General features: G+C 41.6%; 1 protein-coding gene across 2 annotated transcripts in view; it reads left to right on the top strand.

Annotated features, from left to right (window-relative positions):
- Nucleotides 1-6,368: 6,368 nt before the first annotated feature.
- The window catches only part of LOC107271994, a 35,227-nt gene continuing 25,524 nt past the window's right edge, over nucleotides 6,369-16,071 (top strand). For both annotated transcript variants that reach the window (XR_003061080.1, XM_025089257.1), the window contains exons 1-2: nucleotides 6,369-6,673; nucleotides 10,797-11,388. Coding sequence is in view for 1 of the 2 variants with exons in the window: in XM_025089257.1 (XP_024945025.1) it covers nucleotides 11,188-11,388 (201 nt within the window). In the remaining variant the exon portion in view is untranslated. The remainder of the gene's footprint in view (nucleotides 6,674-10,796; nucleotides 11,389-16,071) is intronic.

Genomic DNA, 16,071 nt, shown 5'->3' with positions numbered 1-16,071 from the left:
AGGAAATAGTCCTTCGGCGCTATTTTTTGGGAAAAATGTGGAAACTTGCCAACGTCAAAGCTCGTCGTTACGCTTTGACTGTTTTGTGCTTTTTATCCTTTTTTTTTTTTCTTCGTACCGTACATTGTACGCGTTTAGGGCGATTCCGTGGAACGGCCTATGAGCGGAGAAAAAATAATAATAAAATGACGCAACGAGCTAAATGGAAATAATGGGAATTTTTGGTATTGACGGGGGAAATTGATAAATTCGTTTTTTTTTTTTTTTTTTATATATTTCAAATCCTACGGCCTTACCAGGTAGCTGTCGTATATGATTTCCTTGAGGGTAATACCTGGTACGATAACTTATCCCAAGCAGGACGGCGTATCTAGGTCGGTATCGAATACCGTTGCGAACGTAAGGATTGGTACTGCGTTATTTGAGGGTGAAAAGAATTCGGCGAAGAAATATAAAATTCCACAAGACACTTGGTTACCGACTGTTATGGTAGCAGGGAAATAATACGTGATATCGTAAGTAGCCTAAAAAATATTAATATAAAAAATAATAATTTCTCTCTTCAAAAATTCAACACTGCAAATTTCAGTATTTAGTGAAGTGTCATAATACCATACATCGTATTTTTTCGGTAATAATTTTTAATTCTTCAATTTGCGCTTACCGTACCGATCGGACGTGTTTCATTACGAAACCCCAGCACCTTGTCAATTTCGAATTGTCTTGTGCTATCGTTATTCTTCGAATTTTCTTGATTTTCCAAAAACACACAAAAATCTTCGGACTTATCCATCTGGTCGTATCGACGTTTATCTGTATCCCTCGTGAAATATATAATCCGGGACTTGTGAATTTTGAAAAATTTCAATAAAAAATTTTTTTTTTTTTCATAAAAATAACTCGTTCCAAAATTCTTACCGCGAGACCCAGATCACTCGTTATATCCTGCAGGACAATATTTTTAGACCATCCGATGCACACGTGACATTAACAATGTCGTTATCAGAACTTCGTAAGTTTGGATAATCAACATTTTCCACGTTATACCAATATTCATTATCCTGTCCCTGAAAGTCATTATCAATATTTTTATTATAAAATAATATATATTAATAAACTTTCATCGCCTACTTTCACGTATGCCAATACGTTACTACTCAAAATAGTCAATCTTACAACAGCGAACGACATTGTGACTGTTATACGAATACCACTGTCCCACCTTGGACTGGCATTCTAACCAGTTATGTCGCAAGTAATTATCGTGTAAGCGCTCGAGATAACAAGTCATTAGATATATCGCAGTGTGATTAGCGATAAAAAATAATATAACGTACTCGTGAAAGAAAAAAAAATTTTTAGGTATAAAAAATTTTTTATCACATCAAAGTGAAAAAAAGAATATCACGAAACGTTTCGCAATATTAAAATTCCAGGGTGGTTACGAGTAGACAGAGACGTAAAACGTCAGGGCGGTAAGAGATGAAGGGAGAAGAATCTGGTATAGAATAATATATATATATATACACGCAGAATGCGAAGAAGGGTTGAAAGAGCCGTAGAAACAAAGCTGAGCGTATAGTGCGGGTTGCCTAGGTAAGGATACGAGGGTTGTGAATCATCCCCTATAGAAAAGGCAAGACAATGACGGGCCGTGGTTTTTAGTTGTATTATTAATGAAGAGGGGCAAACGTTGTTTTAAAGGGAAGGGTTGCGTCTCGTTTACGAGGGCGGATTAGAGTACATCTACGACGACTCCCGTTCGGTCTCCATTATTGAATGCAAATACGTTCGTTAAGCTTGATTTTTGAGTGGAAGGGCTGAGAGGCTCGAGATATATATATATATATATAAACCACGGAGAAAAATGGACCCTATCGCAATCTCGTATTCTCCTAGGGGTTGAGGAAGCAGCGAAAGGATCCAATTCGGGATTACCCTTCTAGCTCGATATAGTGGTTAGCATTGTTGGGTTAAAAAAAGAAAAAAAGAAAAAAAAAGCAGATCCAAGGAATATTAATCTGCTCAAATAATTTCAGGCGATTTTATTTCGCCAGCTGTCAGCGCCATTCGCACGACTCAAAATTCTACGCAGCGCGAAACGTCAGCGATAGAGAATTTCTTGGATTTTATTCTTTCTTTTTTCCTTCTTTCTTTCTTCTTCTTCTTTCGACGAGCCATGACATTTTTTTTTTCCGATTAACGAAACGCCATCGGACGAATCGGTTCGTTTGGTCCTGGCCGAAGGACGGGGTGTTTGATAATCGAATTTTCTTTTTTCTTTCCTCCCCTATCTCTTTTTTCCTACATCCGATCTCCTCTTTGCCCGTTTCCGGCGGAAACCGTGCTTGATACTATCAAAGGGACTTTCATCCCTCGGTCCTTCCCGGTGACGCAGTACGGCGAATTGTTCAAGTATCCCTATGAACTATACCTACCCCGTGTCCCTTTTCGTGCTATCTGGATGGGATTGGTATTCCTGGATATTGCTCGGCTTCTTTTTCGGCAATTTTTATCTTGCTCACCAGCTGAGGTTGCTGGACTGACTTTTTATATCCGATAATCAAACTCCTGACTTTCCTTTCCGATTGCACCCCCTATCACTCTCAGCGAAGGGGATGCCCTTTGACCCTAGATCAAAATTAATAGATAAGACAGCTCTATGGCTTTTCAACACAAAGTCGGACTCGGAGTTGAAAACAACCTTAGGCTCCGGTACGTGCGGCTTCTAGAGCTAACTTCGGTCTATCAGATATATACTCAGTTCGCGTAATATCGAAACGACACGAAATTCGAGTTTTATGCAAAATATCCCTAGATATCTTTCAGACTCAGTATCGAGAATCTAGTTTTATTTCTATTCGCCGTATCGTCCCCTACGTCGCCCATATACCCGGTGGTTCCGATATGGCAGAAATCTAACCTAAATTTCCTCGACTCACCACGGGGTCCCCGTAGGTTGTTAGGTACACAGTGGTGGGCCTCCATTTTTATTCGCCCGGCACATAACGAAGATGCGAAGGGTATCCGTTTCCGTTGACACCCTTGGTCCTCTACGAGGGTGGTGCGATCGGGCTGATAGCAATTTGCACTCCACTCGTGGTCGCAGGAGGCTCGGTAGGTGGCGGAGGACAGTTGAGGTTAGGAGGATCAGGATCCGGTAGACGGTCGGTGGTGGGTTACACTGGCTGAAGGTGGGAAGAGTGCGGTCGAGGGTGCTACAGGCACGTACCCAGGCTTTCGATAGAAGCACGAAAGCCAGAAAGCGAGACAGCTCGCTGCTTTAGCTAACCTAACCTAACCTAGCCTAACCTCCATACTACTTTCCACGTCTGCCCATCTTCCCGATATACAGTACTAGGGCACCCTAGACCATCCCTGGACTCCCTCCTTGCAACCTCATGCACTGTAGACCCCGAGGCTTTGTTCCACTTTACTTAGATATGAAAATTACGTCATTCGGATGACATTGCAGGAACTGTCATACGTCATTCATATTGTTCCGAGTAATTTTGAATTCACTGACAGCCGGTCCGATGACAAATCGATTCGTAATCTGTGAAAATTTTATCGAAAAATGTGTTGAGAGTTGAAAAAATGGATTTTGTCAAAAATACATTTTTATGTTTCAAACCTTTTTCTTTTTTAGGACCGTGGGAAAGTTAGGGAATTGCAAATCTACTGGTACGCGTAGCGAGTGGTACTTGAGTAAAGTAGTGAATAATGGGTTTCTAACAGCAGCTACGTCTTGCAGCTACTGGTCTTATACAGTGTGTACGTTAAAGGCACTTTACGTGCTGGGTTAAGATAAGGGCTTTTTCTCAAGGGTTAAATAGTACGTACGTCACTAACTTCGTGATGGTACGTATGAAGGATTTGCGATGATTTGATTTTTTTTATTAAATAAAAATAACGTGTCTTATCTTAATGGAGTTCTTGATTGAGGCCGAGTCGAAGGTCAGTTAACTTTGCGATTGAATGACGATACCTAGTCTGAGCTTAGATTCCTGCTGGTCGGTCAAAGAGTTTTCGTTTCTCTTAGTCTCTTTGAGGATAACGATCATCGGGCGATAGTATTTCCGGTTAATCGACTCGAACTTATTCAGGAGGGTGGAGAGTCAGTCGACCAAAACAAAATTGGGAGAAAATAATTCTTCCGAGTAGGAACGATCGAACGATTCCGCCTGGCTGACGTGGAGAATTGAAAATCGAGCAATTTACTTCAACTTTATATTTACCTCTGTATCTGTCTGATCATTCGAGTACGTATCTACTGTACACAGAGCTATTGGACTGTTGACAGCAAAAAGGCGTAATTTGGTAAGGAGTCAAGAATAGCCAGACCCCACGATTAGCCTGGATGTCGCATGGTAATGCTCGGAAGGATAAATATAGCGATGACGTCTTGTTTCTTAGGGGGGTTCCATATTTTTCTCCTCTTTTTTTCATTAGTAAAAAAAAAAATTTGTGCGTCAGCATCTTTTACCAAAATCCAAATTTGTCATAAAATTTTTTTTTCTCATCGATAACATTACCAGGTAGTAGAATTAGTTGGAGATCAAAAAAAAAAGTTAATAACGAAAATGAAAATTTTTTCGATTTTTTTGAAAATCAAAAACGAATTATCCGAGCTCAAGAGTACTCGTAGGGTGGTACTCTGACTTTTTATTTTCTTTCATCCAGCCTCTCTTGCTCTCAGCGGGAGATGAAAATCATCGTCTTGCCGCAGAACGAAAGGCGTAGTTTGAGGCGTGTGGGTGTATTTTTTGTTTCTTCACGGGCGAGGTCAAGACTGGGATGGAAAGGTATTTGAAGAAAAAGCGTCAAAAGGAGATAAGGGTAGAAGTAGAAAGTCAAGATAAGAAACGGAGAACGTAAAGCAAGAGAACCTTAGACAAAGCTAAAAACTACATCTTGTCATGAAATTTATTCCATATCTGACGTGGCTCCCACTTTCCATCGCGTACGGTATCTCTATATCTATATTGGTATATATATATAGACAGCGATATCCCTTCGGCCCTCCGGGAAGCCCTTTCGCGACTCCTCCTGCAGATTTACGAATGAGATTTAGGAAGGCCTCATTCCTCGACATCTGCACGCAGCCTCTCATCTCTCCAAAGTGACAAATATTCTTGGCCAATTCGCCATTTCGATAGAAGAAGACACGAGGACACGTAAATCATCGAATTGAATATCATCAATTAGAATTTTATATTCGACAACGACAATATCAATAACGTGTTACCCGTTAAATGTGACTTTTCGAATTTGTATATTTACCCCGGTTTTATTTATTCTTTTATTATTCACCATCCGATCGACTCAGAGCGTTTTGATACTCATAAAAGGTATAGGAAGTTTTCTATGTATAACTCACTCACATGTAGATTTACCATGACATTTGATATACGAATACGAGTCGCAGTGGGAGCGAGTGAGATGCCTTTAAAAAAAGAAACAAGAAAATATAAGACAGGAAGAAGAATGGGAAGTAGGTAAAGGATGCTCAAGAAGGCGAAGGAAGAAGATTGAAAGCGTAGAAGTTGTAGAGTGAGTGGAGGATTCGATATCCTGTGCGACTTCCGCTCCCCTCCTCTGCCGTTCGATATTATCATCCCTCAAGGCCTCTAACCCAACTGCCGTCCACCCTAATCCACATCGTGGACTTCGCGTCGCCATTATTTTCTTTATTTATATCTTCGCGGCAACGCCTGCTCTTGCTGTTTTCATAGGAGTACAGCAATGCAGTGTGGCGAGTGTATTAAAAAAAAATTAATATCGCTATACGTGTATTATGCACACGTGAACTGGTCGAAGGAGAATGAATAATTTCGAAAAAGCATAAACAGTCGAGTTATATCGATGTAATAAAAGAAAAATCATTAATTATATTAATATACTCTCAATTTGTATATCTATATATTCACCGTGCCCATATATATGTCAAATAAAGAAAATCAAGCGTAAAGTCATCCGAGCGAAACAGTTTTCTCTATTGAGTGCCAGAGGGTAGCGTCCTGAAATGAGATACAGTCACAGTGGTTCGGTAGCAAGGCCTGGAATAAGAAGATATAAAAAAGATAAAAAAAGAAGAAAAGGGAGCCCACATCCCTTGGTCATTTTTCTTTACTCGGGATATATAATCCTCTCCCGTGGCCAGAGTCGTCCTGCTGGACGGTAAAGCGAGCAAAGCGGCTGTCTCGTCATGGAGTAGCGGGAATACAGCGTAGGCCGTACTTGCGGAGTTCGTTGCGAGGATTTATTAGTGCGCATGCGCAGAACGAATCCGCATGTAGCTCCCGAGTATCGCTGAGTGTAGCGACAAGCGTCGTCTGACATCCCGGCATCTCGCAGTCGGTGAAGCCGCGTACCAGGCTTGAGGGTTTTCGGGGCTGCTGGAACGCCTGAGACGTCAGTACGGCCGGCGCTCTTGTACGAAGCGGTCGTGACGTCGCGACGCTCGGTAGTTTAGTACGCGTCCCACGTATCGTTCAATGAGAATTGACATTAGCGAGTTTCGTGTCTCCTCGTTTCGTCATTTTCAATTTACATTAAGCGCCAGGGCAAGTGTTGCTCGTATTAATCCTAAATTTCTTGCTTTTGCATTGAAAGTAGGACTTGTATCGTTAAATTGAGATGAATGGATCTTTGAAAGTGGATACTCTTAATTGTAATTGATTTTATCCTACCTTAGGTTAACCATTGCTGTCCTTTTATTGTGAATGTTACGATGTCACGCTGTTTCGAGAACAAAATTTCGTTACGGAATTTTGCCTTTTGAAAATTCGCTCGAGGTATGTCTAGAAGACTGTGCAGTCGATGCAAATGGACCAGTGATATGTATTTTGTGAAGAATCGAACGTTTTACAGTGATCATCGGAACGGTGCATTTACCATTATCAGCTAGACGTATGCTCGTTGACGGTAGTGCGACACTGCGATTACAGAAACGGAAATATAGTCCCGCGTGAATTTATAAATGAGGCAATTTTGACAATTTCATCCGAAAGAAATCGTTCGCTCAACGTTCCAGTGTTATTTTTTACCTGATGGAAAAATTAAACGTGAGCTTAAGGACATTTTTGAAAAAAAAAAATTGCATCGTTTTACCTCATCATTTCATGTTTTACATCTCACAACTGTATGATTTAAGACTGTTAAATGTCAGCTGTTTTAAAGTGACAATACGTCTGGTTCGAATGTTGCTAAAGATTCAAGATGAGGCGAATATGATTTATTCAAGTCAGGCAAAAATTTTGAGAGACAATTAAAAAATCAAGGCTCCCGACGTATTTCAAGTAACGGGTATTTATTTCTTACACTTGAAGTTAGGTACAAGTACGTAACTCTTGGCTGTGCCATGTGTCATTCTGTAGTTGGTAACTATGCATCTAACTAGTACGCGAGTAGAGCGTCAGTATGGCGATAAAGTTTAATTCGCTGCTTCCAAGTTACGCGTAACCAGAGCAAAATGCACTGTGTGCTTTGTGTACGGGGTAACACGTTGAATTTTTCAGTAGGAAAAGAAAAACGTAAAAATCTTTTTCGTGTACAGATATCCAGAGGTAAATTCGCGACGTGGATTCGCGAACGTTTACACGGGCGTGAGAGAAAAACAAGTTTTAACATTAAAAAAGAAAAAAAAGGTGCAACGGATGCGTCAGCGTTTAATTTTTTTCGCGATGCGTTCGTTAGTTTCAGGAATCTGGATGAGCTGCAGAGAATTTTTATTTTTCAACTGAGAGGTAAAAAAAATAATTTTTTCAAACTTCACCGAGAGAACGCACTGTAGGTTTTACGTTAATTACTGTGTGAAATAGAAATTTAATGACTGAAATTTACATCGGTGGACTGACTTTTATAACAGGACACTGACTTTGTATATCGAAACGAGGAAACATAGGGACAGACGCGTCGTTAGGTTTGTCGGCAAACCGTTAGTTAGTTTTATTGAGTAGGCAACACTGGCAGCACAGCCCTTTGTTTATGTTCAGTGCACGAGCTTTATGAACTACCAGAATTCAGTTTACAGACACGTGCCACTTCAAGCGACGGTTTGATTACTCGATCGAAGCAGACCAGTGGCGGTAGTGAAACGGTCTTTGTAAATGGCGTGATTCAATGCCGATTAAAGCCGCAACGCGATTAATGTCGAAAACGTGTTAAAGAAAAAAGAAATATCAAATATTTTCTTCTCTCCTAGTGGTTAAGATTCACGTAAAAATTGGTGTCAGTGAAATCGCGTCATTCCTTCCTGATAAAATTAAGTTGATTGAATCTAGGCCCTGGTAAGGGAAAAAGACAGGCGCTCAGTCATGCAGGCGGATGTGCGTTAAACCGGAAGCCGCCCGAGAGAACCATCCGTTCTCCTACGTGAGTCTATGCGTGAAATTCGTGAGTGGAATCGCTCAAGTTATTTAATTAGTGCCGATCGAACTTTTACTTCGTCAAGTCAAACAGTGCTTGGCGTCGCCGAGGTCGCATACCGAATGTCAACGTTCACGCTTTATCTAGCTTTATTGTTATGTCTACGATTTTTATCTAGATCGATAGTCGTAGAGAACGAGTAAAGAGAGAAAGGAGGATGGGAATAATTGCGCAAGGCTTACAAAAACTTCTCTTTGTTTACAAGCTAAGCCAGAGTTTCTTTTGTGCACGTTTCAAAATTTTCCACCCCCTTTCTGCCGTTTGCAAAAATTTGGATGAATTCTCATGTTTTTTTTTTCCCGCAGTACGTGACTATAAGCATTCGTATTTAACGAATTCCCTATCGATTTTTGGAATTTTTTTTTTTTATCGATATCGATTGAACTTGCCAACTGCAATTGATGCTTCTGTTTGAGTTTTTTGTTCTCTGCTAAATCTGATAAATTCTCAAACGTTTCTAGTAGCGGTGCCGCTCATGCTTGGAATCGACTTTCACGGCCTATAAATTCCTCCCCTATTTACCCGAACCCGGATAGTCTCTTCGCGTCAGGTTGTCGATCCTGGCTGTCTAGGATGTAAAATCTCCGCGATTTCCGTAACAGGACGCTCAGCTAATGAGCGGCTTTTCCAGGAGTTAGGAGTTTCGAGCATGGCCCCGAAATTACTTAAGGGCTCCTTCGAGTAAATTAGTTGGGTAGGAGATGCACGAGGTTAATGAGCGCGCTAAGAACTCCGGTTAGTTGCAAAATAAAAATGGCAACTCTTCTTCCTCCCCCTTATGACCGGTGAAATTAGCGGGGTGGAAAAGAAAAAAGTTGGGCAGTTTAATATTTATTTTGGGAAACGCGGTGTTCTTGGGAAAAGGAGAGTTAACCGTAAGTAAACCGTAGGTAAAGAAAAAATAAAGTAAAATTTCCAATTTCAACCTTATGGGTATCGTTAAACTACCCGATTCCCGTAGTTCAAAATTACTGCGTTCTATGCCTGTTACTGAACGGCGCTTTGAAAAAACACGTTTTTGTTACTCGCCAAGTTTCTAGAATTTTTCAAATTTATTTTCACTGCTCGTACCGAACGGCATCTGGTGCACGTGTAAACGGACCTTTAAACATAGATACGTATCGGATGGCATATTTGGAAATTACAGGGGACGCGGCTGGAAAGAAAATCGTGAATTGAGTGGGAGAGCGAAAAGGAAAAGGAAAAAAAAAAATTGGGCAACCTAAACTTGAAATATCGTTAAAGCGATTTAAAAGATAGAATTGGATCTTTTGGTCTTTTAAGATTTCTTTTTCCCTTCCTCTACTTTTCTTCCTTTCTCAATTGCTTCCCTTACCGTGAGCCAACCTAACCTAACCTAACTGTCCAAAGGCTCTTTTACTCAGACGAATAACCTCGACGAGCTATTTGGATTTGATTAAATCCGCTTTCGGGATGAAATTAACCCAGTACGAAGCGGGAGTCTTGGATATTGTCAGTGGCAAAACGTTAAAAGAAAAAAGAAATAAAGAAACGTTTAACCAAACGTGTAATCGGACTTTATTCCATTTTGCACGTTTTGCTCGTCAGCTTTCATTTGCTGGCTTGTGAATGAGAAAAAAAATTATTAATTTTTTGAGCATCTCCGGTACGCTGACTTTTGCATGAGATTTTGTTTAAATTATTTTTTTCAATTTTTCTTTAAACTTGTATAAAATTCTAAGTAAGTGGTAGCAGAGAGAAACTTTATTTTATTTGTGGAGGATCCTTTATATTCGATTGATTTATCGTCAGGCAATTCTCGCGGGAGCTGGGAAAAAGAATAAAGGGCTTTATTTAGCTACCGTTATCAGATTGGCTATGTGCATTTTTTTTTCTTCATCTCTCTGGAATCTCGTGGATGCTGCGTCGTATGACAATGGTTGTGTCCCTTTTTTTAGTGTCCGATAAACTTTGGAATTCACGATTTTAATTGACCCCTTGCGATTGAACGAGGCAGGAAATAAAGTCTTCGGTATTTGCTTCACGGAAGGCCATTTGTTTCTGGCTGCCGTGACTGTTATTTATTTTCGTCGAAAAACTCGAAATACGCGATCGTAACGTAGCCGCGAGGTCGTTAATTTTAATCGGTATCGCACGATTGGCTAATCACTCTGGTACGGTAACAGGGCCTATTACCATCTTATATTCGTGTTACATTGTTTTTTTATACATCAATCTTGCACAAGTTTTTGAAAAGTAATATTGATACACCATTTTTTACAGAATTTTCGAGATATTAAAAAAAAAGCAAATAAGAGTATCCAATCATCATATTATAATCCAAAGTCTCATATATACCAAGTATAAAAAAAATTTAATTTTTCAAAAACGATAAATAATTACAGACAGCCCACGAGTCAGGACACCATGAACGAAATTTACCAAAGAAGCAAGTCGAACGATTAAAAAAGGAATTTTCAAAATCAAGTACTGCCAGCAATCAAAACAATTAAAACACCCGTAGTCAAACCAAAGAAACCGCCAAAGACAGAAAAATTAAAAAGCCAAAAAATCGATCTGAATAATTAATGAGAAACATAAAAAATTGTCAGGACGGGTCTCCGTGAAAGAGACGAAAAAAAAAACCCAAAAAATCTAAAAATCCATAGTTCGGTATTCATAAGCGCGCGAGTGTGAGCCATGACGCAATTGGTTCCTCGCGGGAAGTGACTGGGAGTGCAGCGTCCGAAGAACGGGGAAGTGTGTTTTCAAATTGCGGGCATCAGGGCCCGTGTGATGGTCTCGGGGTGGTGCCCGTGCGTGCCGCTAGGGCGCCGGGAGTCGCCGCCCCCGCAAGCCCCAAATCTCAACAATTCCGGTGGTCCATTTACCGTAAGTGCCGCGACGGATCACGCCGAGATGGTCCAGATGTTCTACTACGAGAACCGTGGCAAGTGCTGCAAGAAACTTCTCCGCTACAACGGATATCCGAACAAGGTAAGCCATCTTGAAAATGTAACAAGCAGCTCCGGTCCCCCTCCGACCAGGAGCAAACAAGCAAACAACCATTACTCAAAGCCTAAAAACAATCTATTGGTAATCGCGATAAAAAATTGTCCGACGGCAAGAACAGTCTTTAAAAAAAAAAAAAAAGTTTCTTCACCCTCCCTCTCTCAAATCCCGCGGGCAGTTACTCCATCTTGAAAGCGTTCCGAAGCACCGAAGTAAGAAATATCGATGAAGTCTTCTTTATGATTACTTCCAGCCAATAACTCGCTGAATTTCATATGAAATTGGAAGCCTGGGGTTCTCCTGCCTGAAACGTGGCGCCATACACCCGTATTCAACGGTCAAACTTTCGTAGAGAGGCAACTCGTAGTCCAAAAGGTTGAGAAACCCTGCCGGGGGATTCCGAGTAGTCCGAGAGTGGAAGGAAGGAGGATTGTTTGAGCTCTTGGCGAACTGTCGCAGGCAAACGACTATCGAAAATTCAAATGAGCGTCTGACGAAGGAGTCGCGACGGGGAGAATGGCGGCCGACGGGAGAAAAGAAAAATAAAATTGCACACAGACAGCGGGGGCCGTACAAGCACGAACGAATGGGCTCTTCGTAGGCAAAGCGTCACAGGGTAAATACTATACGATATACAAACCAAGTAATCGAGTACGTACATACGTAGTAGTTGTCAGACACAAGACCAAGAAAAAACAGTGCGCTTTTGCATTCGGCAAATATTTTACTGATTTCAATAATTCTAGCATTTTCTTCTATGCTCCGGTTGTACGTTCCTCCTCTAATTTCGCGCGCTCACTGGCTCATTTGTACGCATGAATAATTTACCAGGTATACGGCTGGCTCGCGCGTAGGACCCTGTCTGCGCTACTCCTGACTCTCCTAGAGTTCCCGGCGCCTCAGTCGACTTGGCTTTACTTGTGTCGACTCGTCAGCCTTAACGAGACGTCGCGGACGGCTAGGAAACTTTTCAAGTTTGCTCGACTCCTCTTCCATTTAATGGCTTTGAGCCAGTTAGCTCACGTCTGCCGGGAGTACCATTGTTAACGAGTGAACTGTGATTGGAGAACGATAAGTCCCTGGTAATTTTCATATAATGCATTTGCCTTTGCTATGTCTCCGTACGGATACAGTATATCGCAGCTGACTTCTGTAGAATACGGTAGAGTGTGCATATGCGGATTATAACATGTGGTTTGGATGGGTAGCCAGGATTATCTTATAATCTTCGCATTGTATATATGCACGTATACTCTACTATATTATAGTTTTTAGTACAGTGGGCTCCGTGCCCAGTTCTGTGTTAAAATATTAAGGAAGCAGAAAGCACTGGTAGGTCTTGATAGGCTCGTAAAAATGCCAAACTGCAGACTTTCTTTTATAGGGATAATAATAAATGTATATTTTTAAAAAAAAAGTTCAAGTATAAATTTCTGTTTTACCTCCTGTATAGGTATCACGAAATAGGGAATTCAGATATAATAGCAGTCTGTATAAAGGGTATGTCGGTCTCGTGTCTGTATATAGTCTTTATGCTTTGATAAGGGAATTGCCATTTGATTAAGGGATCTTTTTCTATTGGTTATCATGGTAACAGTGCTATAGGGGGTATATATAATATAGGTCTGGTTCTTACTCCCCGTAGCACTTTGCCTTTTGAAACTGGGTTAATGCCTCGAGTTTCAAACTCTTTCATATCTCTGGAATTTTCTTTCAATAACCCGTTATTATTCATCGCGGCCATTTATTACTCGAGAAGGGAGGATCGCGGCGACGAGCGTCTCCCGATAGACGTTTTCATTTATAAGACGCAGTCGGTTGGCCGAATTTTTATGGTTCGGGTAATCGACGACAGGATGGCTCCTAAATGTTATACGACTGTCATGATGGTCAAGAGTGCGTTTTCTTATCACTGAGGTGCGAGAGAAACAACGAATATGGGCAGATTGAGAGGAAAGTTACGAGCATTGAAGATTTTCAATGCTCAGGCAGCTCAGGCTGCTAGGTTGAGCTAGAGAGGGTCGTAGTAAGAGCCAGGCAAATAGTGCGAGATACAGAGACTAACGGATCGAGAACGTAAAAGAACGAGTCGGACGTATCAAATCGAAATCCCATTACCAATTAATAAATTGAGAGACTCACCGGAGCTGGTGCAGCTGATCCCTGAAGGCTGAGAACTGCATCCAGAAGACACTGAGGAGGCACTGCACTATAGCACAACACTGCACTTCCGGAACACTCACAAAAAATCCACAGAATTTCCTGAATATCGCGAGAACTGCACGAGAACTTTCTACATCGTATAAAAACACGGCTAGAAAAACTATACACAGATCGCCCGGGAGCGCGAGCCAGTTCGTGACACCTCGGCCGGTGTCCCGAGACAGACTGCTTTGACAAAATAGCCAAATTCTATAACTATTATTTCTGATCATCTGATTGGTCGGGATCCTTATAGCGGATAATTCTTCCCTTTCCCTCGAGTCGTTCCTTTAAACCAAATCGAGAGTGTTCCTTAGCGAATCGGTACGTAACTCTTTGTTTCGATACAGTGTAGTAAGTTCTCGTTCGGTGTAGTTCTCGCGTTGCTCCCACGATATCCAGGAACTTCTGTGGATTTTCTATGAGTGTTCCGCAAGTGCAGTGCCTGTGCCCTAGTGCAGTGCCCACCCGAGTGTTTCCTCGATGCAGTTCACGGCCTTGACGGGTCAGCTGTACCAGCTCCGGTGAGCACTCCCAATTTATTAATTGGTGATGGGATTTCGAATTGACAGTTCAGATTCGTTCTTCTACATTCTTCATCCGTTGCTCTCTGTATCTCGCACTATTTGCCTGACGCTTACTCCGACCCTCTCTAGCTCGACCCAGCAGCCTGAGCGGCCGCGCATTTCCGTAACCGTCCGCTTCGGCTTGCGGATTCATGAGCGAAGGGTGGACGGCCGAAGGTAACGTAGGTTGGTTCTCGGATTTTTCGCTATCGGTGTCGAGTTAAGAAAAACATACGTTACATACAGATGAAATGGGTGCGCGACGTTATACATTTTTCCGTCTTGTTCCAAGCAAATTGTTCTGAAAATTTGAGTATCGGCGTCAGACAATTTACAAAATAATTCCATAGCAGGAGATACGCTTAAGGATTTCGCGATTTATTATTATTATTATTCGTCAAAGCTGACCAACGTATTTGCCAGTAGACATAGACGGTTGACGCTCTACGGCAGCTATTACAATGGCATTAATGGTGTGGAAGGCAGATTAGTCTGCTCGAAGTTAGAGAGAAAGAAAGTGATGGGAGAGTGAGAGAGAGAGAAAGCAAGAAGAGTACAGTGTGTGCGTCGGTAGAAGTTTTTAATCCATCATGTATAATGTCGTGTGATTAACGAGCAGTGTCGCCAACTTAACGCAGTGACACGTGTTTTGTTAAGGGACCAGAGGACAGGCAGGGGGGGTTGGTATAACGGGACCCGGTGAAGGCCGGAATAGAAGAAGAGTGGATATAGGCTGCTACCAGTGGTGCCAACAGCCAGTAGAAGAGCCCGTGCCAGTGACACGGGGACTTTAGAGAGGAGGCTTTTGTGAACGTCAACGTCGTGGGCGTCAACGTTGATTAATCGTCAAACCAAAGCTTTTGTGCTGATCAATGTACATCGGGAATAATAACGTGTTATCCCGCAAGCTTTATTTTTTTTTTTACCTGTTTAAAAAAACTTTTCGAGAAAACGTCAAACGTGGCAAATTTTTAAGGGCGATTGCGAACGATCCTCGTTTTTTTTTTGTCGTTATACGAAAAAAAAACATTGTCCTGTTTACTCGCTCAGGTCGACCGTCATGGAAATCGGACTTTAGTTTGTTTTGACAGAACCGACGGCGCCACTGTCGCTACTGCAACTTCTTAACTGCCACGTTACAGACGTCGGACGCGACTTCGCGTCGTCTCGCTTTCGGTATCTGATATCGAATGGCGCCGTCTCTTTTTATCTCTTTCCCGCTGCTCTTATCTTTTCTCTGCCCTTTCTCTTGGCGCGTAACGCTTCGTTCTTGTGCTTCCGGGAACGTAGGCGTCGTGTCGCGAATGCACGTATAGGATACTCCTGGGTTATCGGGGCACCGTATATAAACTTACTCGCGATGCTCGTATATAACCGATTCTCGCTCCGTGCTTTTCCAACGTGGGAGAATCGTTTCCTTTTTTATTTTTTTTTTATTTTCGTATACCCTCCGTCTTCGCTTCTTCTTCTTCCTCGTGCAGTCTGCCATCGTGGGAAAACGCTCAATGGTTTTAACACGTTGGCAACAATCGTACCATTGGCTTTATTTCGACGACGTTTCCTATCTCAGTACTTACTGGTCTATGGTCTTCCGTGCAATATCCATATACATATATATATGTGTTGGATGTGTTCAACAGAAGCACGTGGTCAGTGCCACGTGCTCCGAGACAAATTATCGATCGACGTATTTGTTACGTAATTTACGTAATTTTGTACGTAAATTTGTTAAGGTAACCAGCGTTAAAAAAAAATTTAATGAAAGTTTTTTTTACTCAGAGAATAGAACAAATTAATTTTTATATTGCATTCGTTTGGATTCATAATCAAGACCCGTTCACTCCTGTATTCCCATTGTTTTTCGTCCTCGCGGCTTGTCCGTCTATTTTTGTCCTTTTGC

Source organism: Cephus cinctus, unplaced genomic scaffold, assembly GCF_000341935.2.
Source record: "Cephus cinctus unplaced genomic scaffold, Ccin1 Ccin1_scaffold1080, whole genome shotgun sequence".
Lineage (NCBI taxonomy): Eukaryota > Metazoa > Arthropoda > Insecta > Hymenoptera > Cephidae > Cephus > Cephus cinctus.
This window is presented reverse-complemented; position numbering and strand designations above follow the sequence as displayed.